The 26,836-nt window shown below is 41.6% G+C and overlaps 1 protein-coding gene across 1 annotated transcript in view; it reads right to left on the reverse strand.

The window, feature by feature from the left end:
• si:dkey-288a3.2 (protein phosphatase 1 regulatory subunit 37) overlaps positions 1-26,836 on the reverse strand; it is a 312,886-nt gene that overhangs the window by 194,035 nt on the left and 92,015 nt on the right. The window contains exons 9-10 of the mRNA XM_034194841.1: positions 22,543-22,684; positions 16,702-16,868 (exon numbers count right to left, since the gene is read on the reverse strand). Coding sequence (XP_034050732.1) covers positions 16,702-16,868; positions 22,543-22,684 — 309 coding nt within the window. The remainder of the gene's footprint in view (positions 1-16,701; positions 16,869-22,542; positions 22,685-26,836) is intronic.

Consider the following 26,836-nt stretch of genomic DNA (forward strand, 5'->3'; position numbering starts at 1 on the left):
CGCTGTGTGACATCCACGCACCCGACGGCCTGGATCGAGTATGCACATAACAGCCAGGTGTCTTCTGCCACTGGCCTCTCCCCATTTGAGGTGTGTCTGGGGTACCAGCCCCCATTGTTTCCCGTGGTGGAGGGAGAGGTCGATGTGCCCTTGGTCCAGGCCCACCTGCGGAGGTGCCGTCGGGTGTGGCGCACCACCCGTTCTGCCTTGTTAAAGGCCCGGACGAGGGCTAAGGCCCATGCAGACCGCCGGCGGTCCCCGGCCCCTGCATACCAGCCCGGGCAGGAGGTGTGGTTATCAACCAAGGACATCCCCCTTCAGATGGACTCCCCCAAACTGATGGACAGGTTCATTGGACCATTCAAGATCGTCAAATCCTCCGTCCTGCTGCAGTGAAGCTCCAGCTCCTGGCTTCACTGCGGATCCACCCTGTTTTTCATGTCTCCCGATTAAACCACACCTCACCTCACCCCTCTGTGCTCCCGGTCCGGCGTCGCCTCCTGCCCGGATCATTGACGGGGAGCCGGCTTGGACAGTGCGCCGGCTCCTGGACCGTCCGTCTAAGGGGCCGGGGGTTGCCAGTATTTGGTGGACTGGGAGGGGTATGGACCCGAAGAAACGCTCCTGGGTGAAGAGGAGCTTCATACCTGGACCCGCCATCCTGGCCGATTTCTACCCGCCGACACCCGGATAAACCTGGTCGGGCGCCAGGAGGCGCCCGTTGAGGGGGGGGTCCTGTTGTGTGGGCCGCCAGAAGAGGAGGTACTCGCTGGCCCACCACCAGAGGGCGCACCTGCTGAAGTGCGGGCTTCAGGCACGAGAGGGCACTGCGCCACGGACACAGCCGGGGGGTGGACAGCTGTCACTCATTATCTCATGACAAGCTGTCACCCATCTACGCTTCATCATACTACTCCATAAAACCCGGACGTCATCTCCACCTCTATTGCCGAGATATCATCTACCCTGTGAAGGTAATTCTCTGCTAAACTGAAAACAACTGACTAATATCTGTAACTTCTTTGCAGCTGTTTTCCTGTAAGTGTTTCCTTATCTTGTGGGATTGGTGTTGGTGTGATCAGCGACGGCTTCGCTTCACACTCCAACCAGATAAGTGGTTAACAGGAAGCTGCACGAGTGTGTGATTAGAGTGGAGGTGACTTTGCCACCTTCTGACTGTTTTTGTTACTGGGTGTGCACACACCCACATCTCACTGTTTGTGCTCCTCACCAGCAGTACCAGATCCGACAGTCGGGACGGTGATCACCTGGGAATTCGGGACTTGGCGGCTCCAGTATTCACCAGTTCGGTGGCAGCGGAAATCATGTGGTTCCGGCTCTTCTCAGGACAGACGTCTTCTATCCTCGAGCCTGCCCCACACGTCACCTTTGTGTATTGACTGCTATCATATTCTGAGAATGTCTGTATAGTCGTTGTGCACATTCACAACATTAAATTGTTACCTGTTGGCTCATCTATTGACCGTTCATTTGCGCCCCCTGTTGTGGCTCCGTGTCACTACACTTTCCCCAACAGTTAATTTTGTTTTCACCAGAAAAAAAAAAAGGCAAGCAAGCATGTCCATTCTCATCTTCTGTATTGAACTGTATCTCGTTGGTGAGCATAAGTGAAGGTTTGCCTAAGAGGCTTTGTAAACTTAAAATGGCTTTATTCCTAAGCCTAAATACTCAATCTGGTCTCACGGCAAGTCGTGATTCAGCAGGACGAAATATACATTAATCTATTGGTTCGTGATATTGTGACGAAAATTAATTCTAATTCATTTCGTGATGGCTACATGAAATTAAAAGTGAAGCAGGGGGATCGGAGGTGGTTATGGTTAGGATGGGGGTAAAGAGTAAGATTAGGTCATGGTTAATGTTAGGGTCGGGGTAGGAGTAGGGTTAGGAATAGTGATTTAAAAAACACCCCGTCACAAAAATTTGACTCATTTCATCACAGGATCACAAGAAAAAAAAAAAGTGACACTCCAATTTCAATGAAGTTGGGACATTGTGTAAAATCTAAATACAATCACCCCCCCCCCCCCCCCCCAGGACTAAACCAAACAAACTTTTTTAGGTTCCTTAGATGACCCCAAACACAATCAGATGTTCCCAAAAATAAAAACTGTCCTCAAGCCAGTTATCCAAGATGGCGTCCAAGATGGCCACCAAAATAGGGTTTTTTTCACTAAAACACCAACGATTTCTGTCATTATTGTTTGTTATTGTCTATTGTTTGTTCCTACTATGTATTTTAATGATGAGGGTCTATTGGCGGCCATTTTGGATGCCATTTGAATCTTAAAACCCATGATAAATTTAGTTTAAGCACAAATGAGTTGGTGACCTACATGGTCTTCCCATTGAATCTACTGTGATATTTAAGTTGTTTACAGTATATGTTGTGTATATGTCGTGTTTTACTGAAAAAAAAATCTATTTTGGCAGCCATCTTGGATAACTGGCTTGAGGCCAGTTTTTATTTTTGGGAACATCCTGATTGTGTTTTGGGGTCATCTAAGGAACCTAAAACAGTTGGTTGGTTTAGTCGGGGGTGCAAAGGTAGTGGTCGTAGCTCCCCTAGTAAATCAGACTTTGCTCCTGTCATACTCTACAGAACATCAGACAGAAAGTGCTTTACCTACTTCCTGTTGTCTTTCCTTCCTGCACACATGCACACATCATGCTGCTGCAATTATTACTGTGTGAGACAAACGCTCACTAACCGCCACCACCGTGCTGACGCATGACGATCAGGAGAGGACACTCTCACTGCATTGCAACAGCTTACAGGACACCCTTGTCGGCAAATCCAAGCCAAATATTTCAGCATCAAACAGGTAAACAGCATCTTCTCCTCACCAACCTGCGATTAAGAGACTCAGTCCCCCGATAAGGATGTATAAACAGCTCCACCTTGTAACAGCTACAGAGAAAACTTGCCCCTTCGGAAGGCCTGCTTCCACTCGGGCCAGGAGCCATGAATATTTTACATGGATAAATAATTAATCATTAACGGCAAACCGGCCAGTGATCATGAGAGCAGCGTGGCAACAGACGTGAAAATTCAGACTCCGTGTAACAAAGACTAGAGGACACACATTTCCTCAACTCATGCCACCGTCTTTCTTGCCTTTTAAATATGCGCATCTTCAATCACCCCCTCCGACGCCGTAGTACCACACACATACACAAGGAACGTGCATGAACACTCGGGCGCCGTATAGGTGGTGTCAAATGCACGCATGCAAACAAACGTGCTGCTGTAACCCCCTCCGTCAGTCACTCACCTTCATGCACACACTTATTTTCCTTCACAAGAAAGAATTTTCACGTACTCCTCTGCGACCCGGGTGGATGCGCCTGAGCGCTGAGTGAGAACACTTGATCTGACCACCTGCTGTTTTCTGATGGAAAGATTTGCTTTTTAATACAATCGTCACTCCTCCCACCTGGATACACCACACCAAGACAAATCCCAACCCTGTGACTCTGAAACCTGACAGAGCTTAAAAATTCCCTTATTACCATTCCCTTAAAATATCCAGCCACACTAACTCCCAACAATGGAGCAAATGCTAATCGTGTCTTCGGATGGCTTAGAGGAGCATGAAAACAGAGCCGCCAATATGGAGGTTTTGGTGCATGTGCAAAGCGGAGAAGAAGAAAAAAGTCTCAGCTTTAACGACGCACATTCACAGAGCGCCGTGGATCTTAAAAGCTGCATCTTCAAAATCTGGCACATCTTGCCGTTTGACTTTAGCCAAAGGAGACGTTTCATAAAAATCAGACTTAATCGTGTAAACAGCACGCAGACAAACAGAAAATCACTGCAAACAAAAATAAAACAACTTTGGAAGCTGTGCACGGATCGCCTTCAGAGTTAATTTTAAAGTAAGCTTTCCATTCCTTGGAGATTTTAATTAATGCTTTAATATGCAAATAAGTTAGTGGAGATAAAATCATGACAAACAGATGGCAAGTGTGGGTAATTATTTTGTGAATCCAGCAGGGGCATGTATTAAAGTTATGGCATCGTTTTCCTCGGGCCTCCACAGCCACGGAAGGTACATGGAGAGAAAACATCCCTGAACTCACACACGGATCACTGACGGCACCTTTGTCTCCAAGTGACCACATGCAGCCTTAATATATGGCAAAAGGCCAAATGTTAAACACAAGCCATCCTCCAGCCACTAATGATTTTTAATTCTTAATTCTTAGAAGGAAGTTGTTTGCAAAAACACCATTGGAATGCCTGTACAACAAGTCCTGTTTTAAAACTGCAAGTACAGCCAGCAGTGCAAAGCTGTACTGTACGTGTGGTGGATAATGACTGTGATCCTTTGTGAGTTCTTTTCCATTCTTGCTTGATGTACGACTTCAGTTGTTCAACACTCCGGGGTCTCCATTGTCATATTTTGCGCTTCATAATGCACCACACATTTTCAATGGGCGACAGGTCTGGACTGCAGGCAGGCCAGTCTAGTGCCCGCACCTTTTACTACGAAGCCATGCTGTTGTAACACGTGCAGAATGTGGCTTGGCATTGTCTTGCTGAAATAAGCAGGGACATCCCTGAAAAAGATGTTGCTTGGATGGCAGGATGTGTTGCTCCAAAACCTGGATGTACATTTCAGCATTGATGATGCCATCACAGATGTGTAAGTTCCCCATGCCATGGGCACTAACACACCCCCATACCATCACAGATGCTGACTTTTGAACTTTGGACTAGTAACAATCTGGTTGGTCTTTTTCCTCTTTTGTCCAGATGACACGACGGCCATGATTTCCAAAACAATTTGAAATGTGGCCTCATCAGACCACACCACACTTTTTCACTTTGCTGCTGTCCATTTCAAATGAGCTTGGGCCCAGAGAAGGAGGCGGTGTTTCTGGATGTTGTTGATGTATGGCTTTCGCTTTGCATGCTAGAGTTTTAACTTGCATTTGTAGATGTAGTGACGAACTGTGTTAACTGACAATGGTTTTCTGAAGTGTTCCTGAGCCCACGCGGTAAGATGCTTTACACAATGATGTCTGTTTTAATGCAGTGCCACCTGGGGGATCAAAGGTCATGGGCATTCAATGTTGGTTTTTGGCCATGCCGCATATGTGTAGAAAGCTCTCCAGATTCTCTGAATCTGGACTGTAGATGATGGAATCACTAAATTCCTTGCAATTGAACATTAAGAAACATTGTTCTTAAAGTGTTGGACTATTATTTCACGCAGTTGTTTACAAAGTGGTCATCCTTGTCCCATTTTTGCTTGTTAACGGCTGAGCCTTTTGGGGATGATCCTTCTATACCCAATCATGACACTCACCTGTTTCCAATTAGGTGTTCTTTGAGCATTCATCAACTTTCCCAGTCTTTTGTCTTTTGAAATGTGTTGCAGGCATCCATTTCAAAATGAGCAAATATTTACACAAAGTCTAAGTCTACATGGGAAACAAGGTACCAGTAGATTCAGTATATTCTCACAAATCCAACAAGACCAAGCATTCATGATATGCACACTTTTAAGGCTATGAAATTGGGTTATTAGTAAAAAAAAAAAAAAGGATAAATAATAGTATTAATAGTAATAGTAATAGTAATTAATAGTAGTAATAAATAATAGTAGTGTGGCATTCAGTGAGTGAGTTCGTCAATTTTGTGGAACAAACAGGTGTGAATCAGGTGTCCAATAATTAAGGATGAAGCCAGCGCCTGTTGAACATGCGTTTCTCTTTGAAAGCCTGAGGAAAATGGGACATTCAAGACATTGTTCAGAAGAACAGCGTAGTTTGATTAAAAAGTTGATTGGAGAGGGGAAAACTTATACGCAGGTGCAAAAAATTATAGACTGTTCATCTACAGTGATCTCCAATGCTTTAACATGGACCAAAAAAAAAAAAAAAACAGAGATGCGTGGAAGAAAACAGAAAAAAAAAACATCAAAATGGATAGAAGAATAACTAGAATGGCAAAGGCTCACCCATTGATCAGCTCCAGGATGATCAAAGATCAAAGATCTGGAGTTACCTGTAAGTGCTGTGACAGTTAGAAGATGCCTGTGTGAAGCTAATTTATTTGCAAGAATCCCCTGCAAAGTCCCTCTGTTAAATAAAAGACGTGCAGAAGAGGTTACAATTTGCCAAAGAACACATCAACTGGCCTAAAGAGAAATGGAGGAATATTTTGTGGACTGATGAGAGTAAAATTGTTCTTTTTGGGTCCAAGGGCCACAGACAGTTTGTGAGACAACCCCCAAACTCTGAATTCAAGCCACAGTTCACAGTGAAGACAGTGAAGCATGGTGGTGCAAGCATCATGATATGGGCATGTTTCTCCTACTATAGTGTTGGGCCTATATATCGCATACCAGGTATCATGGATCAGTTTGGATATGTCAAAATACTCGAAGAGGTCATGTTGCCTTATGCTGAAGAGGACATGCCCTTGAAATGGGTGTTTCAACAAGACAATGACCCCAAGCATACTAGTAAACGAGCAAAAGAATGAATGTTTTGGAGTGACCTGCCCAATCCCCGAACCTAAATCCAATTGAGAACTTGTGGGGTGACATCAAAAAAGCTGTTTGTGAAGCAAAACCAAGAAATGTGAATGAATTATGGAATGTTGTTAAAGAATCTTGGAGTGGAATAACAGCTGAAAGGTGCCAAAAGTTGGTTGACTCCATGCCTTGCAGATGTGAAGAAATCATGAAAAACTGTGGTTATACAACTAAATACTAGTTTAGTGATTCACAGGATTGCTAAAAAAGCAGTTTGAACATAATAGTTTTGAGTTTGTAGCATCAACAGCAGATGCTACTATTATTGTGAACACCCCCTTTTCTACTTTCTTTTACTAATAGCCCAATTTCATAGCCTTAAGACTGTGCATATCATGAATGCTTGGTCTTGTTGGATTTGTGAGAATCTACCAAATCTACTGGTACCTTGTTTCCCATGTAACAATAAGAAATATACTCAAAACCTGGATTAATCTTTTTAGTCACATAGCACTACTATTATTTTGAACACTACTGTACATTAATCTATTGGTTTATGATATTGTGACAAAAAGTGCCTCATTTTCGTGATGGCAGCATGAATTCGGGTCAGGTCGGTAGTGGTTTATGGTTAGGGTGGAGGGAAGGAGTAGGATTAGGTTATTGTTAAGGTTAGGGTTGGGGGTAGGAGTAGGGTTAGTAATGAATTAAAAAAAAAAAACCTCACGAAAATTTGACTCATTTTGTGACGGGAGCATGAAAAAAAGTGAGACTGGGCTGGGAAATACAAAAATACAAAAAAACATAATAACAGACCGTCAGGCTCACGTAGCAGGGTATCTGAATGTAACATCTGACAGGACACGCGTGCCGTGAATGCTGTGAGCGGTGCGCTGCAGGAGCAGGACAACCTGATGACAAATACTCCACTTTCTGTCACGTATAGGCAGAAATCCGGCATTTGGTTAGTCATCACAGCTTTTTTTTTTTCTTTTTTTTAGAAATGTCTTTATCTGCTTGTTGATTTTAGCATTTCACACTCCTGTTACAAGACAATGATTGTAGCACAGTGACAAAGTTTCCATCTGTTAATCAGACCATGCGGGTTCAAATCCGCTAGTGGCATTCTTTTTTTATTCAACCAGGGTATTTAACCACGGGGTTCTGTATTGCGTCTGATTTTGTGTATTATTTATATCAACACAGTGATATTCACTAATTATACATCTGTTTTTACTATATTTTCCTCCACATCAGCGGCGCGATGTAGTGCAACTCTTCCCATGGAACACAGTGCGAGCAGCTGCAGCTGCTCGCACTGTGTTACTACTCGAAAGATACCGTCACGTGCATGAACTGTCGCAGCGGCATCATGCATGCCTGCGCATCTGCGCAATGTTTCATGGTGCACTCATACGAGCTCTACCTTGAGTTGTACGTATTTGCATTATGTGTGAAGGGGTCCTAACTGTTGTGTAAATTATACAGATTATACTATCTACTAAATACACTTGATGGTAAGTATGTACTCAGAGTATACAACTGCTATTGTGTTTCTGCATTCTCAAATAGTGATAAGCATTTCTGGAGAGAATAGTTTTTGACAGACTGAGAGTTACACCCCAATATTAAAGACATTTGAGTGAATTATGTAATCATCCTTTTGTGGCATCACAGATAGTGATTATCTCTTTCAAAAAAAAAAAATCTATTATTCACATAAAAATGATGTTTGAGTTTGAAATGCACTCTATTTCTGGAGAGGACATTTTTGACAGACAAGACATTTTATTTTTGAAAGCCTGTTTCAAGTCGTTTCCCCACTGGGCAATGATCCTGGGAAATAGATTGTTATACAGTAGGCTTTGATAGGGAAATTAGTCCATTTAGTGGTTACCTAAAATAATAATAGTTCTGGTGGCCCATCAAAATTAGAAAATGAAAAGGTCACGCACTCCGTCTTACTTGCTGTTACTTGTGTTAACTGGCACCCATGGGTGCTAGCCCCACCCTTTTTAAGATGGCTACCTGGAGCTCAGTCTTCATTTGCTTGATGAAGGCCACAGTGCCGAAACGTTGGTGATACAGTCCTGAATACATTTTTCTACAGCAAGTAAGACGGAGTGCGGTACCTTTTCATTTTCACGTTTAGCTGGGCTTGACCTCCCGGCCGCCTCCCATCCATCGTACTGGAGTGCTCACCTGCCATGGGTGGAATATGAATATAATTTTCAGGTGAGCTTGCCCACCGGCTTGTCACGCTTTGAGTGCTCTGTGAGTTACCAACCGCCTCTGTTCCCTGCTCAGGAAATGAACCTCTCTGTGCCTTCAGTCCAGGGCCATCTGCAGCGCTGTCGATGAGCTTAGCAGACCGCCCGCTCCGCCCTTCTTCAGACGAGAGAGAGGACTGTTCGCCATGCAGACCGGCATCACGCCCTGGCCCCCTACTACTGGCCTGGTCAGAAAGTTTGGTTGTCCAAGTTGTGCCTTTTAAGGCGGCTGCCAAGAAGCTGGCTCCTCGATACCTGGGTCCATTTGTTGTGGATAAAATTGTCAATCCTGTAACTGTTAAGATCAAATTGCCTCGGACCCTCAGGATCCATCCTCAGGATCCATCCATCTTTCACGTGTCTCATCTGAAACCAGTCTGTTCCAGCCCCTTGTGCCCACTGGCCATTCCCCCACCTCCTGCTCAGACTGTGGATGGCCATCCCGTCTGGATGGTGAGCTGAATCCTCGACGTACATCACCGGGGCTTCCAGTATCTCGTGGACTGGGAGGAGTATGGCACTGAGGAACATGCCTGGGCCTTATTTTGGACCCCTCCTTCATTTCTGCCTTCTATCGGGCTCATCCGGGTCAGCCTGGTAGGTCACCTTGAGGCTCCTGTTGGGGGGGGGGTCCTGGTTCCGGACAAACTGTGTTTGGGTGTTGACGTTCCTGCCTCCCGCTTGCTCCAGCGGTCTCTCCCTCCTCAGTGTTTGGCTTCTCGGCTTGTACCATTCACAGCATATCAATAAATCATTCTGTTTTTGTATTTTGGTTTGCTTTCTGCATTTTGGGTCCTAAAACACTGTCTCTTGGGTTTAACCTTAACACTTTATCTTTAAAATCCACTTATGTACTTGACTGGAGCTGCATCTGGGCTACTTTACAGAGATTTCTTGTGGTGTTTCTTCCACACTTGTGTCTTTTAATACATGTTAAACAGTCAAACACATATTATTTTAATACAGTATGTACACAACATTTAATCAGCACCACAGACAGCTCACCTTAAAAGAAACTTAAAAGCAGGCCAGTGGGCCTAGTTTTGATGGTGGATGCATCAAAAAGCTGTTCAGAGAGCACCAATCCATTTGAGGCATGTCCAAGCGCACTTTGATATTTAAACAGCGGGAAATAGCACAAACGAGGCCTCGGGGTGCAAAGGGGCTAATTTGATGCTCCCACTATATTCATGGGTGTTTCTTCTAGGCATATTATGAAATCACCCAGCCAGATTGACATGTGTCTTCCCCTTTAAGTGCCGAGATATGCTGGGACGTGGTGCATTGCAAATGCAGGAGTGGAATTAGTCTGGAGAAGACACATAATGCTAAATGCTATGGTGAATGGTATGATTAACACAACCCAGTCCTACGGCAGTTCATGGGACTGGGTTCCAACAAGTACATTAATCTATGGGTTTGTGATGGGGGTTTGAAAATGGGGCATTTTTTGTAATGGGGGCACAAATTCATTTTGTGATGGGATGCACAAAATGTGGCGTGAAAGGGGGCTCAGGGTTAACGTTTGGGGAGGGTACACACTTACAATATGGGTACACAATTACAATATGGTTATGGGTAGAGTTAGGAGAAGGGGAAGATTATAAATAGCAAAAAAAAAAACAACAAAAAAAAACACGTCACGAAAAGTGTGTAGTTTTTGTGACGGAGGCTCGAAAAAAATGTGAGACCGGGCTGGAATAACATTGCTGGTATCCACCATTGTGCATGATTTTGTTCAGTGTCCAAGATACAGTTGTTTCAGCTTTTAAGATGGCCCTCACATGCACCACGACCCATCATCTGCAATACGTAGTTAAGTAACTGTTCAGTCTCTCTCTCTGTGCACGATGACACAGATGTAAACTTACTTTTTCCATTCTGTGTATATTGTTTGCATCTAAAAATGTTGCAGAGGTTCTTCTTCAGCTTCCTTTTGTGGAGAGCTTGAGAATGTCTTTGCACTACACTGGCACCAGACGTTTCAGCAGTGTTTGTGCATGTTTGTGATGAAATATCTATGGAATCCCAGGTACTTGGTGGTTTGGAGAGCAACAGAGCCAGTTATATCTGTGTCCATATGAATAAAAAAGCAGACTTAAAAATGACCCATGAATGCATCAATAGAACAGATTTCTTCACTGACTTCTGGATGGGAATCACATTGGACTTTTAAATTTGATGCCTTTAGAGTTTTGACAGAATCGCCACTTGACTAAGGGACGTTGTGGTGGGGACATGTGGTTCTGAGAAGCTGAATGGCACATGAAAAAAACATCTCACACCTAATTTCCATCTAAATACCAGCAAGTGTCTTTGTGCTGTTGGATGTGAATGAAGGTCCTACATGTTTGCATCTTTCCTGCCACCTTTGTGTTGTGTGCTCTGTGCTGCCACAAAAATCACAAATATGCACAAAGTGGGTTTCAGTGTCAGAAAAATACCAACATGTTTTATAATTTTGCTCCATGACAAAAACAGCCATGTACAGTAGTAGCCAGCAAGGTTGGATAGGATTACTTTGAAAGAATACATGTGGATTACATGTATGTATGTACATACATTTGGATTACTTGTAATCTGATTACTTTTGGATTACATTTCAAAGTAATCCTACCCAACCTTGGTAGCCAGTAAACCAGTATTGATAAATACGAGGTCTGTCAATAAAGTATAGGTCCTTTTTATTTTTTTCAAAAACTATATGGATTTCATTCATATGTTTTTATGTCAGACATGCTTGAACCCTCGTGTGCATGCGTGAGTTTTTCCACGCCTGTCGGTGAGGTCATTCGCCTGTGAGCACTCCTTGTGGGAGGAGTCGTCCAGCCCCTCGTCGGAATTCCTTTGTCTGAGAAGTTGCTGAGAGACTGGCGCTTTGTTTGATCAAAATTTTTTCTAAACCTGTGAGACATATCGAAGTGGACACGGTTCGAAAAATTAAGCTGGTTTTCGGTGAAAATTTTAACGCCTGATGAGAGATTTTGAGGTGATACTGTCGCTTTAAGGACTTCCCACGGTGCGAGACCTCGTGCAGCGGTCCCAGGCGCCGTCGTCAGCCTGTTTCAAGCTGAAAACCTCCACATTTCAGGCTCTATTGATCCAGGACGTCGTGAGAGGACAGAGAAGTTTCAGAAGAAGTCGGTTTCAGCATTTTATCCGGATATTCCACTGTTAAAGGAGATTTTTTTAATGAAAGACATGCGGGTGGATTGCAGCATTGGCTCGCAGCCGCCACGACGCTCCGCCACAGGAAAAACACCTCTGTTGGAAGCCTTAAGGACAAGTTGGAACATGTCCAGCTGATAAACAATTTCTCAGATACTCACTCCACTGAAAGCCATCAAAAGCCGCCTGGATTTTACAAATGGTTATCAACACGGAGGTGTTTTTCCTGTGCCGCCGCACCATGCCGGCTGCGTCCCGACGCGCGGGCCAGTCTGCACGTCTTTCATTAAAAAAATCTCCTTTAACAGTGGAATATCCGGATAAAATGCTGAAACTGACTTCTTCTGAAACTTCTCTGTTCTCTCATGACATCCTGGGTCAACAGAGGCTTAAATGTGGAGGTTTTCAGCTTGAAACAGGCTGACGACGGCACCTGGGACTGCTGCACGACGTCCCACTCCGTGGGAAGTCCTTAAAGCGACAGTATCACCTCAAAATCTCTCATCAGCCGTTAAAATTTTCACATTTGAACCGTGTCCACTTCGATGTGCCTCACAGGTTTAGAAAAAATTTTGATCAAACAAAGCGCCAGTCTCTCAGCAACTTCTCAGACAAAGGAATTCCGACGAGGGGCTGGACGACTCCTCCCACAAGGAGTGCTCACAGGCGGATGACATCACCGACAGGCGTGGAAAAACTCACGCATGCGCATGAGGGTTCAAGCATGTCTGACGTAAAAACATATGAATGAAATCCATAAAGTTTTTGAAAAAAATAAAAACGACCTATACTTTATTGACAGCCCTCGTATGTCTGGCATTCATTTTGTGTATTTATATTTGCAAACTGTTTTTTTTTTTCTTTTTTACTTTCACTTTTGATGCTCTGTGTGCTTCTTACCCTGTGTGCTGCTATACAATACTGCTGGAACCTCAATTTCCCTGAGGGAGTCTTCCCAAAGGATCAATAAAGTTCTACCTAATCTAATCTAATTTAAACAATATATGCCAACCAACACCAATACATCCAACGGCAATTTTATTATGTATTTATTTGTTTTGCTAATTTAAGATTATAATTTTATTTTTAAAGGATTTATTTCTGCAGAATTTAAATACAGTTGTCAATAATTGAATCCCACTCAATGACATTTTTTTGTGCTGCGCCTATCATGTTTTGGGCCACCGCAGGAGGTTTAGAATGGAATTTACATGTTCAGTTTCAGTTTATACAGGGGTGAAAAGTTAGAGTTGCACCAATTTTGTTCAAAGATGATGCAAATTATTGGTTGAGTTAATAGGGTTTCAAAAAGGCATAGCTTGCACCATGTATCATGCTTAGTTATCACATTACAGGGTAACATATGTCACATGTCATAGAATTCAGCGGACGTCAACATTATTTGACCTTTACTTTAGAGACCAAGCATTCAGCACAATCAGAACTATTCCATTTATTAATCAAAGTAGCTCAATCAACAATTTCCACCATTTTTTACTAAAATTGGAGCAACTTTAATTTTTGACCCCTGAACAAACTGAAATTGACCTTTGTCACCATTCTTAAGGTTTTTACTCCATAACTGCAGAACATTCAGTCATAGATAGTCCAAACTATACCTTTTTGGAATCTTTACAATCAGATAAATAATGTGGTATAATTTTCAATATGACTGGAGCCTTTTTATATTTTGACCCCTATCTAATTCCTCAATTGACCCCTACATGGCCGCTTATTGAAAATTCAAGTGGCCTGTCGGTTTTTTTTCAAAAGAGTAATATCTAAGGTGTACGTCTGCCAAATTTGGTGCTTTTGTCTCCATTTGAAGTATTGTTTCAGTTATTTGCTGCAATATTAAGAACAGGGGTATGTAAATGTTTGATTAGGGTCATTTGGGTGGTTTCTGTTCTCATTATGATTTAAAAAGAGTAAACACAGTTGTTTGACAATAAATGGCTTCACCCAACCACTAACCATGAGTGAAAAAGCATTTTTGTGTTATTATTCATATTCTCTGAAAAATGGCCAAAAAAAAAAAATAAAAAAAATAAAATGAAATAAAATACAATATGCCAGAGTATGTAAACTTTTGAGCACAACAGTTTTTTGAGCACTTTTGAGCACAACTAAAATTTGTTGCAAATATATAGTGGTGATGAAAGGCAAACAGGTTTGTTTGTTCCCATATTCATGTAGATTTTATGTACCCACCCTTTGATAAGTGTACAATTTCACAATTTTTTCTCTCAATTTATTTTCATTTATATAGTGTCAAATCACAACAGAGTTGCCTCAAAGCGCTTCACACAGGTAAGGTCTAACCTTACCAACCCCCAGAGCAACAGTGGTAAGGAAAAACTCCCTCTGAGGAAGAAACCTCAAGCAGACCAGACTCAAAGGGGTGACCCTCTGCTTGGGTCATGCTACAAACATAAATTACAGAACAGTTCACGGACGAATATACAAGAAATGCTATTGGTGCACAGGACAGGAGGATCGCCAACATGAACGCAACTTCCATCTCTGGATGGAGCTGCAACCCTGGCTGGGTCCACCTGGGGACAAACAATGGTGTGTTCATGTTTAACTTCAAACTTCATGTCTTGTATTTTAATAGCACTGATGAATGCTGCAGCTTAACTGATGCATTGGATGAACTCAATCAATTATGAGCAGGATTTCCATGTAATAATATATGTAGCCACAACTAAAAAGCACATCCATGCATGATCATTTAATTTAATTTAGTTGGAACTACATATATTTATTAGATGGAAATCATGCACATAATTGAATTGAGTTGATTCAATGAGCCATTTTTTTGAGTGTATGTCCTTAAAAGCTATAACACAAGTTCAGCTATTCAAGGCTCAGACAGTCATTGAATGGCTGTGTCCCAATTCAGAGTCTGCACTCATCTAAGGTCTGTGTCCCACAAAACTCTTTAAGCCTTCAGACACAGCAAAGGCCAGAGCAGACCATTCTTAACTGAGACAGTCTTTCCCATGGACCATTTTGCTTTTGCGCCATTACATTTCCTCGGCTCTACCTCCTGTCACCTGCAACTTCACAGCTGCATGCGGCAAGCTATTGTAGTGGACATACCCTGGACTTTAGTAATCATTTTCAGTACTTACTTACAACCCCAATTCCAATGAAGTTGGGACATTGTGTGAAATTTAAATAAAAACATACAATGAGTTGCAAATCATCTTCAACCTATATTCAATTGAATACACCACAAAGACAAAATATTTAATGTTCAAACTGATAAACTTTAGTGTTTTGTATTTTGTAATGGATGCCTGCAACACATTTCAGAAAAGTTGGGACAGTGGCATATTTACCACTGTGTTACATCACCTTTCCTTCCAACAACACTCAATAAGCATTTGGGAACTGAGGACACTAACTGTTGAAGCTTTGTAGGTGGAATTCTTTCCCATTCTTGCTTGATGTTCGACTTCAGTTGTTCAACAGTCTGGGATCTCCGTTGTCGTATTTTGCGCTTCATAATATGCCACTCATTTTCAATGGGTGACAGGTCTGGACTGCGGGCAGCGCACAATAAAGGTTATCAGTTTGAACATTAAATATCTTGTCTTTGTGGTGTATTCAATTGAATATAAGTTCAAGAGGATTTTGCAAATCATTGTATTCTGTTTTTATTTACATTTTGCACAACGTCCCAACTTCATTGGAATTGGGGTTATACTTACAAATATTACTTACATATTACTTAGGTTTACTTACACATTACTTACACATGACTTAGGTGGGTAGGGAGAGTTCCCATGGGATAAAAAAGCTTTTCAACCTGCCATCCCTGGTTCTCAAGACCAGGCACCTAAGTGGCTCTACTCTTCTTTTTCTTTTTTAGATATTTAGACATACTTTAGTATACACTAGTTTAGTTCTACCTTAGAATTGGAATGTATAATAGAAAATATACCTTACTGAATTTTCATATAACACAGGTCTATAGCCAAAATGCTTCTGAAATAAAGATAGTCAAACTTTACTAATTTTGGGCCATGGCAAATGAAAATATTGAAAATAATTGTTTGAAATTGTTGATTGGCTGTAGTTTTAAGAAATGCTACTACTGTGCTACTAAGGATTAATATATAACCCTTTTGCTGATTTTTAAAGTGTTACAAAAAGAGAACAAGTGAAATAGTATACAAACAGTCAGAGAAACATAAAAAGACCTATGTTCATGATTTTTTATGAAAATTCTCCTGTTCACACAATATAATTATGTAGATGCAAAATGTAACACCTTGTATATCTAATTATAATTGTAATTGTATAATTGTATATCCCAATTAGCCAACAAGACAACTTTTAAATATTTGTATGCTAGTGGAATTGTACATGTGGAGCCTAAAAGTGTTCATTTGCCTTTTCTTAAATTTAACAGCCGTTTTCTATTCAAAAATAATAATAATTGTGCAGTGATTCTTGGGATTGTTTGGGCTGTGAAAGATACGCCTGCTGTAGCTTTCATTTTTTTGGAGAAATAAGGCTGTGCACATCAGCTGCTTCACAAGCAGCCTTTGAAATGTGACAGCCACCGATGATGTAACTAGCCCATGATTAGAGCTTTAGAAGCATGCGGTTGCTGATCGGGACAAAACCAATAAGTATGTATATGTCTGTACGGAACATAAAGACATCAGTTGCTGAAATGGTTTTAAATGTGGAGCCATTCTGCAGGGTCAGTAGCTTTATGACAAGATAGCCACACTTACCTTCTCCTGTGAGAGTATGAGGTCCAAATCCAAACTAGCTAGAGACTGATTGATCTTCAGGGCCAGGCACAAGGCCATCAGACCTCCAACCTTTACTTGGTTTTGACGGATGTCCAACCCCTGAATCTGATGGCTCTCAGCAAGGAACTCAGCCAGTGCAACAGCACCTTCAGAAGAAACAATGTTTTACACATTTATTTCTTTGGATCAACAAAAGCTTTCCAAGTGGCTCATGTAGAAAGTTATCTGACTATTTGTGCAGGTTTTATGAGTATTGTTGTTCCCAGGACACCAGGAGATGCACATCCTATCTTTTGGTGGATGTGCCATAGTACGATGGACCTTTGCAAGCTGATCTTGAGCATATCCTAAATGTTGCGGGGAGTGTCAGGGCCTGTGCTCATGAAGATTTCAAAACTGTGGTTGTACAACCCCTGGCAAAAATTATGGAATCACCAGCCTCGGAGGATGTTCATTCTGTTGTTTAATTTTGTAGAAAAAAAGCAGATCACAGACATGACACAAAACTAAAGTCATTTCAAATGGCAACTTTCTGGCTTTAAGAAACACTATAAGAAATAAAAAAAAAAAGATTGTGGCAGTCAGTAACGGTTACTTTTTTAGACCAAGCAGAGGAAAAAAATATGGACTCACTCAATTCTGACGAATAAATTATGGAATCACCCTGTAAATTTCCATCCCCAAAACTAACACCTGCATCAAATCACATCTGCTCATTGACATTGACCCTATGTCATGAAATTGACCCTATGTGTCTTTTTGCAAGGAATGTTTTCACAGTTTTTGCTCTATGGCAAGATGCATTATCTTCTTGAAAAATGATTTCATCATCCTCAAACATCAGAAAAGTGTCCAAAATATCAACGTAAACTTGTGATGTAATGACAGCCATCTCCCCAGTGCCTTTACCTGACATGCAGCCCCATATCATCAATGACTGTGGAAATTTACATGTTCAGGCAGTCATCTTTATAAATCTCATTGTAACGGCACCAAACAAAAGTTCCAGCATCATCACCTTGCCCAATGCAGATTCGAGATTCATCACTGAATATGACTTTCATCCAGTCATCCACAGTCCACGATTGCTTTTTCTTAGCCCATTGTAACCTTTTTTTCTGTTTAGGTGTTAATGATGGCTTTCGTTTAGCTTTTCTGTATGTAAATCCCATTTCCTTTAGGCGGTTTCTTACAGTTCGGTCATAGACGTTGACTCCAGTTTCCTCCCATTCGTTCCTCATTTGTTTTGTTGTGCATTTTCGATTTTTGAGACATATTGCTTTAAGTTTTCTGTCTTGACGCTTTGATGTCTTCCTTGGTCTACCAGTATGTTTGCCTTTAACAACCTTCCCATGTTGTTTGTATTTGGTCCAGAGTTTAGACACAGCTGACTGTGAACAACCAACATCTTTTGCAACATTGCGTGATGATTTACCCTCTTTTAAGAGTTTGATAATCCTCTCCTTTGTTTCAATTGACATCTCTCGTGTTGGAGCCATGATTCATGTCAGTCCACTTGGTGCAACAGCTCTCCAAGGTGTGATCACTCCTTTTTAGATGCAGACTAACGAGCAGATCTGATTTGATGCAGGTGTTAGTTTTGGGGATGAAAATTTATAGGGTGATTCCATAATTTATTCCTCAGAATTGAGTGAGTCCATATTTTTTTTCCTCTGCTTGGTCTAAAAAAGTAACCGTTACTGACTGCCACAATCTTTTTTTCTTGATTTCTTATAGTGTTTCTTAAAGCCAGAAAGTTACCATTTGAAATTACTTTAGTTTTGTGTCATGTCTGTGATCTGCTTTTTTTCTACAAAATTAAACAACTGAATGAACATCCTCCGAGGCCGGTGATTCCATTATTTTTGCCAGGGGTTGTATTAATGGAAACACAATCTACTGGCATAAGAAGTACTGTATCATATTTTCTACAATGCATATCCTGATTTATTTATTTACTTTTTGACTAATTTGGGAGGTGATGAAATTATCAGAGTAGATAAGTCGCATTGTAGGAAAGTCGCAGAGACTTATCAAATTCATGTTTCTGACAGATTTATCAGAATATGTGATTTGGACACATTCTGATCATGTGCTGATGTACATATTTAAAATTATGGTTCCTGCTTTTCAGTGCACTTGAAACTGGTGCATTGGTATTGAGATGGTGGAGTGAGAGTTTTTTGGCTTGTTTTTGTTTTTAAGGACATCACGCTCCACACAAACAGTCAATGTCCACAGTAAGTCATGTACAGAAGCAGCCACCAAAGGTACCTGAGGTGAAGCAGTTGACTTGCTACTTCTCCATATCTCATCAGGCACACAAAACTGAGAGCAAGAAAACCAGTGTACAAATATAGCACAAACCAGAGATATTAAGGTTTTGTGTTTTTCCGTTAGCTGTTGCTTTTAATTTGTTAATTATTGTCATTACTCCTTTGGGATTGATGAGTGCTGATGAGGAACCTGAGGACTAATTTGTATTGCTGTGTACACAAGCAGAGTGTCGTGCACCATGAAATTGAAGAAAATCTCTGCATTATGGACCACCAAAAACCTGGTTTGAAGTCAAGTGCAATCACTTACTGCTGTCTCACAATATCAGTGCACCAATACGGCATCTGACTACACCTGGGTTTGAGACCAACACGTGCACAGGCACTCTGATAAGTGCAAGTACAACCCCAATTGCAATGAAGTTGGGATGTTGTGTGAAATGTGAATAAAAACAGAATACAATGATTTGCAAATCCTCTTCAACCAATATTCAATTGAATACACCACAAAGACAACATATTAAGTGTTCAAACTGATAGACTTTTTTGTTTTTGTGCAAATATTTGCTCATTTTGAAATGGATGCCTGCAACACATTTCAAAACAGCTGGGACGGGGCAATAAAAGACCAGGAAAGTTGATGAATGCTCAAAGAACACCTGTTTGGAACATTCCACAGGTGAAGAGATGAATTGGAAACAGATGAGTGTCATGATTGGGTATAAAAGGAGCATCCCCAAAAGGCTCAGCCGTTCACAAGAAAAGATGGGACGAAGATCACCATTTTGTGAACAACTGCATGGAAAAATAGTCCAACAGTTTAAGAACAATGTTTCTCAACATTCAATTGCAAGGCATTTAGGGATTCCATCATCTACAGTCCACAATATTCAGAGAATCTGGAGAACTTTCTACACGTAAGCGGCAAGGCCAAAAACCAACATTGAATGCCCGTGACCTTCGATCCCTCAGGTGGCACTGCATTAAAAACTGACATCATTGTGGGCTCAGGAACACTTCAGAAAACCATTGTCAGTTAACACAGTTCGTCGCTACATCTACAAGTGCAAGTCAAAACTCTACCATGCAAAGCTAAAGCCATACATCAACAACATCCAGAAATGCCGCCTCCTTCTCTGGGCCCGAGCTCATTTGAAATGGACAGACGCAAAGTGGAAAAGTGTGCTGTGATCTGATGAGTCCACATTCCAAGTTGTTTTTGGAAATCATGGATGTCATTCCCTTCGGACAAAAGAGGAAAAAGACCATCCAGATTGTTACCAATGCAAAGTTCAAAAGCCAGCATCTGTGATGGTATGGGGGTGTGTTAGTGCCCAAGACACGGGCAACTTACACATCTGTGATGGCACATCAATGCTGAAAGGTACATCCACGTTTTGGAGCAACACATGCTGCCATCCAAGCAATGTCTTTTTCAGGGACGTCACTGCTTATTTCAGCAAGACAATGCCAAGCCATATTCTGCACATGTTACAACAGCATGGGATCGTAGTAAAATAGTGAGGGTACTAGACTGGCGTGCCTGCAGTCCAGACCTGTCACGTATTGAAAATGTGTGGCACATTATGAAGCGCAAAATACGACAATGGAGACTCCACCAACAAAGCTTCAACAATTCAAAGGATTTCAAGGATTCAAAAGAATTTTATTGTCATATGCACATAGGAACATGTTCCCTGCACAATGAAATGTGTTTACTGTATTTTACCCATCCTAATTGCCAGTTAGGAGCAGAGGTCGCCTTTATGGCGCCCGGGGACCAGCTCCAGATGTACATCCCTGCCTTAGGTCACGAGCAGGGCTGAGCAAACCTTGACCGGCCTCATGACAAACAGACAACACACACATAACACACACAACACATAAGCCGGCCCGGTACATGAACACATATAAAAGCACACACAAGGTAAAAATTGGGAAGAAAAACCTCCAGTGCTGCTGCGTTGAACCACGCAGCAGCCCTGAAGAAAAAAAAACAAAACATTGCACAGATAAACAATGACAATCACACAAAAATAGACGACAGCCGAGACTTGAATGTGTCCAGTGTTCAGACAGACAGCCCGGAAGGACGCCTTTGCTGCCATCAACAGCCTTATCTGTCCATCCTGGGGGGAGGGGGCTCCCAGTCCTGAATCAGTCCACCAGAGTCTCAAGGTCCCACAGTCAACATCTCAGGACTGGGAGGAGACTGAGAGGCAGGGAAGACAGGGAAGTGAGGCAACAGAAGTGTTCTGTGGAGGAGGATTTTATCCCAGCGGCCTTGAATAGCAGCTGGTGTTTGGGAACCAAATATATATCCAGATTAGCAGACGCCTGAAAGATTCCACAGTCTGAAACAGAGTGGCTTCCAATACATCTGAATAGAGAAGATGTGGTCATTACTGACAATCAAAGCGGTTTTCCAGTGCAGCTATTCTCCCCGAGATGGATTCCAACATGCGGTTAACACCCGCCGACTGAGGTGACACTGCCCTTCCAATCGAATCAATCATGTGGGGCAGCCTGGACGGGCCAATTAGTGCCACTTCCACCTTCTTAATTAAACCAGTGCTATGGCCGCTCCACACAGCAGAAACCCGGTCACCACAGCTCCAAATAAATAGACATCTTCAACGTCCTCCACAGGCAACGTGTATAGGCACATGACTTGCCACCTCTTCCAACTATCCATCACGTACCCCGCCACATGTGTCCCGGCAGGACAGGTCGGCACATGTGTCCCGGCAGGTCGGGTCCTCCGCTCCCAAGTGTCTTGTAGGAAAAAATAGTGTCAATTGCACTCAGAGACCACTTGATCAGATCCATTTTTACCGTTTTCCAGAAGAGCAGAGCTGGCAGCCTCAGAGACAACACGCTACAGAAGCAGGAAAGATAAGGAGGGAGGAGGGAGGAAAAAATGCGACCGTCTCGACCGAGAGCAAGAAGGCAAGATTATCAAGCAAGGCAAGTTTATCAGTTTGAACATTAAATATCTTGTCTTTGTGGTGTATTTAATTAGTGTCCTCAGATGCCAAACGCTTATTGAGTGTTGTTAGAAGGAAAGGTGATGTAACACAGTGGTAAACATACCAGTTCCCCAGCTTTTTTGAAACGTGTTGCAGGCATCCATTTCAAAATGAGCAAATATTTGCACAAAAGCAATAAAGTTTATCAGTTTGAACATTAAATATCTTGTCGTTGTGGTGTATTCAATTGAATATAGTTTGAAGAGGATTTGCAAATCACTGTATTCTGTTTTTATTTACATTTTACACAACATCCCAACTTCATTGGAATTGGGGTTATATATTTGCGATTTAAACAACGTGGCTGCTGGGTGTGAAGATCACAACTGTGCTATTTGCAAACTAATGATGGCACATGCACTGTGCACTGCTTTTTAACGGGTGTAAGATCGGGCCCTCGTTGCTTATTTAATAGTGCACATATGCATTTGTGATCTTTAGGCTCATGTGATCATACAAACAGACTTTGACATTTTAAATGAGTGATTAATTTATCCAAAACAAAATGTTTTTACCTTCACAGGTTATGGATGCTTGGGCCAAACCAAGCTGCAGTAGTGTGCGATTCATCATTAGAGGCTCCCTGATGATCTGGATTCCTTCATTCTCAAGGTGGTTCTCTCCCAAATCTAAAACCTGTAGGACCTTCAGCACCGGCTGCAAAACATGGATCATGAGCTCACATTAATCTGAATTAATTTAATCAGAATCAGAATCTGGAGAAGGCCAAGGGGACACCCATGTTTCACATGGTGGCTGAAGATAGATAGACATTTTAAACATGTGGTGATGGACCAGATGTCTGCCTGGGTGGTTCCATGGTGTCATGGATGCCCAGATTCCCAGATGTGAAGAGATAATATTCAATACTTTCATTCCTTCATTAGTTCTGCTCATGATGTCATGAAGCAGTTACAACAGAGGAGGGTTTTCTTTCAACCAAAACAAATCTCGGCTTGCATCTCAGATGTACCTTCTGGCAAACTGTAGCTGAACTTCCAGGTCTTTTTTTTTTAATAAAACCCTCCTCTATATACCACTTCATCATGAAGCTGTATAACTGGGGATACAAAATTCAAAACATGCACTGTGCACAATTTCTCCAACCACAGCCAGAGAACCCTAGAACTTCTTCTGGGTTGTCTGGGTGTCTTGGTGTCTGTCCTCAATCTTCTCCTTCTTGCACAGTCACTCAGTTTTTGAGAACTGTCTACTCCACACAGATTTACTATTGAATGCCATACTTTTTGTATTTCTTCATAAGTGATGTAAATAAAGTTCAAGACATATTGGGTGACTTTGAAATGTTTATGTATCCATCCCCCGATTTGTCTGAAGAAAACTGGCAATTAAACTGATCATTTACAGGTATTATACCAAAGGGGCTGATTACTTATGCAATCCATCATCTTGGCTTTTATATTTTTAATTAATTAATATCAAGTTGTAGAGATTTACTTTCATTTTGAGTCGAAAGGAAGATAATTTTAGAAATTTTTATATTGAGAAGCCTGATTTACTTTTTGTATTTGAAATGCCAAAAACAAATTAACGTGTGAAATAACAAGGGGCTGAATATTTTGCAACCTACTCTATAAAAGTCTAGGTGGCTGTGTTATATAGCATGTCACGATTAATGTGAAAGTGGGTACTCTGAGTCTTAGTCATCATTATGATGCAGGCATTATTATTCCGTTTCAGAATATTTCATGTTAAATGCTCAGAAGTTGTTTCCACTCTCCAGAGCCACATTAGAATTGAAGGTTGATTAGTGTTGCGTAAAGCTGGGGGTGTCTGGGGGCACCAGGGGCCCAACAGCTTGAAGAGGAATGCACCACCCACTCCTCGCTTGCCCCATCGCCTCACCACACTTGTTCAACTCCTCTGGTCAATGCTGTGAAGAGAGGGAGTGCGGGGGCGGAAAGGAAGCCAGCAAGGCAATCGACGGACCAGGAGAGCGGCTTCGTTCGAGTTAATTTGCACCGCCGTGACAACAAACACACTTGAGAGGGTCTCCTCCTTTCCCTCACTGAGCATACAGAGACGTTGCCACATCCACAGCACGCCGAGAAGCTTCTCCGGTGAACAGAAGAGGAGTAGAGGAAGGAAGAAGAGCATCTTGAATGGCTATGCACGAGGGATAATACCACACAATTAAAGAGGCGACTGCGTGGTTGAGAGTGTGTGAGACTCAAGCATGGTTGAAGCCTGTCAAACGTAAACCACAGGAGGGTTGGAGTGAGAAGTTTGAGGGGGGCAGCAGTGTGAAATCATGGAGAAAAAAAACACACACACACACACACACACACACACACACACACACACACACACAGTATGCTTTAACACATGACATACTGGCTTCACACACACACACACACACACACACACACACACACACACACACACACACACACACACACACACACACACACACACACACACACACACACACACACAATCATGTAAAGTAGAAAAAAATGTCCCAAAATACAAATTTACCTTTGTTTGATGTAGTAGTAATAATAATAATAATAATAATAATAATAATACATTAAATTTGCCAAGCTAAAATGTTTTCCTATTTTTTGAAATCAATATAAATGTAGTTGGAATTGATTTGGCTTATAAGAAAACAAAGACAACAACACTTCTGCATGCCAAATTGATTGTGGTAATGAATTGGAGTAAAAGCACCAAATTTTGCACAGTCATATAATACACACACTCAGATAGATAGATAGACAAAAAATCTGATATCATGCTATAATCATGGTAAACACACCAAAATTGCCCAGATGTTGTTTCACATATCAAAAAAATTTAAGCAACAAAAATAAATAAAAAAATAAGCCGATAAGAATTTGATATCATGCCATGCTGAAGTGTCCCCCCCTCCCCCATAGTTTATTTTTATTTTTTTTTATCAGTTTGTGGGTGCAACTGATTCAGTTTAAGAAAACAAAAGTCACACTATATGTAGCTGGGAAAATATGTAAAACAATTATTAATTTTACAGTAAAAGCACCAAATTTTGCACTGGCATCATTTCATATGTAATAAAAAATGATAATATGCCATGCTAAATTTTACCCCGAGCGTATAAAATATCAAAATCCAAAATGGCCACCATACCATGATGGAATATCTTCAAAATGCTGTGCATTTATGTCATGCAGACATAAAGTGTAGTTTTGTATGAATTATTACATGCTCAATCCATTACAACTACAATTACATCGATTACAAAATATGCTGAACTTGACATTATGTCATTTTTACTCGAGGGTAAAATGTGGCCATCGGGTATTGTGAAGATTATATGGTTGCCCATCCATACCTCTGTCCATCTGTCTGTCTGTCTGTGCTCAGCATAAGTCCAGTCCTATTACAGCCAGGGTCTTCAAATTCCAACCCAGTCTCATGGCATGTCGTGATTCAGCAGCACGAAATATATATTAATCTATTGATTTGTGATATTGTCACGAAAAGTGCAAAATGTTTGTCATGGAAGCACAAATTTATTCTAATACATCCCGTGATGGCTGCACAAAATTAAAAGTGAAGCGGGGGTGGGGTGGGGGGGTGTTGTCAGGCTCGGAATAAGTTGTCCAACAAAACCAGTCACATTATGAATCACTACTTTGGACTGGTGATGGGGAAACAATACCAGACCCCGTAAAATTTAGTTAAAACACTAAATTTGCTAAGAATGGTAGCACAGACACCCGACCTTTGACATTTACACAATGCTATTTTAAAATGCCACAGATGTGAAGCATGTAAAACATTGTCAATATATATACACATTACACTAGCACTGTTCTATTCCCAACTGACATTTGACCGGATAGGCTAGTGGGCCTTTAGCTACACTGTGCATACTCCTGCTGAGATAGCGACTTTGCTTATTTTCAGGCTGTGGCTGATGGCATGACCAACGTGAGCGCCTTACAGCACTGATTCATGATGAATTTAATCATTCAAGTGTGTTGAAAATTATGTTGAAAATGTGTTTACATAGCGCGTTGCTAACGGACAGTGTTTGCATGACTGAATGGCTCCCCTGGGAGCATTTTATTACAAAGATCCATAATTAAATGGTTTGTTCAGTAGTTAATTGTCCTATTGGATCATGTCTAACAAGCGTGTTCTGCAGTTTTTCTGTCGAGGTAGGTGGCAGCGTACGCACCCAGAAAGCCATTACACTGAGAGTGCCGCCTTCACTGTGGACACAGATTCAGACGCTCAGAGCCACACACATACGGCACTTTATACATTGAGTTTTACTTACTTAAGCATCATCATTTGAGATAATGAACCAAAGTAAGAGAAAACCTGGAAGATCAGGCTGTGACGTTAGCGCACTAGTTGAACGTGGGTTGGCTTTATTGCACAACAATATCAACACAGACCACTACATGTTGATATTCATTTTTCTCACTATTTAAAAGGGTTACAATTCTATTCTATTTCATTGTGAGCTGATGTTTATCGAAAGAGAATTTAAACTAAATTGGTCTGTTCTGAACTAAAAAGAACTTAAATCCAAAATCAAATAAGTGTATGTTGTGTTTGGGTCCAAATCTGTCCTTGCGTCTTAGTCCATCAACTGAAAAGACAACAAGCCAACAGGATGGAGAGGAAAAGCAGATAAAGCAAGCAGAAAGGTTAATAACAGCTCTCCCCATCATCATATTCAACACGACCAGCTACGGCAGTAATTATCATCATTATGGCCTGCAAGGACATCTACTTATCTCTGTGACTGGCAGGCTGCATGAGCAGGCCTCCTTAACACACATCTATTAT

Source organism: Thalassophryne amazonica, chromosome 19 (assembly GCF_902500255.1).
Source record: "Thalassophryne amazonica chromosome 19, fThaAma1.1, whole genome shotgun sequence".
Lineage (NCBI taxonomy): Eukaryota > Metazoa > Chordata > Actinopteri > Batrachoidiformes > Batrachoididae > Thalassophryne > Thalassophryne amazonica.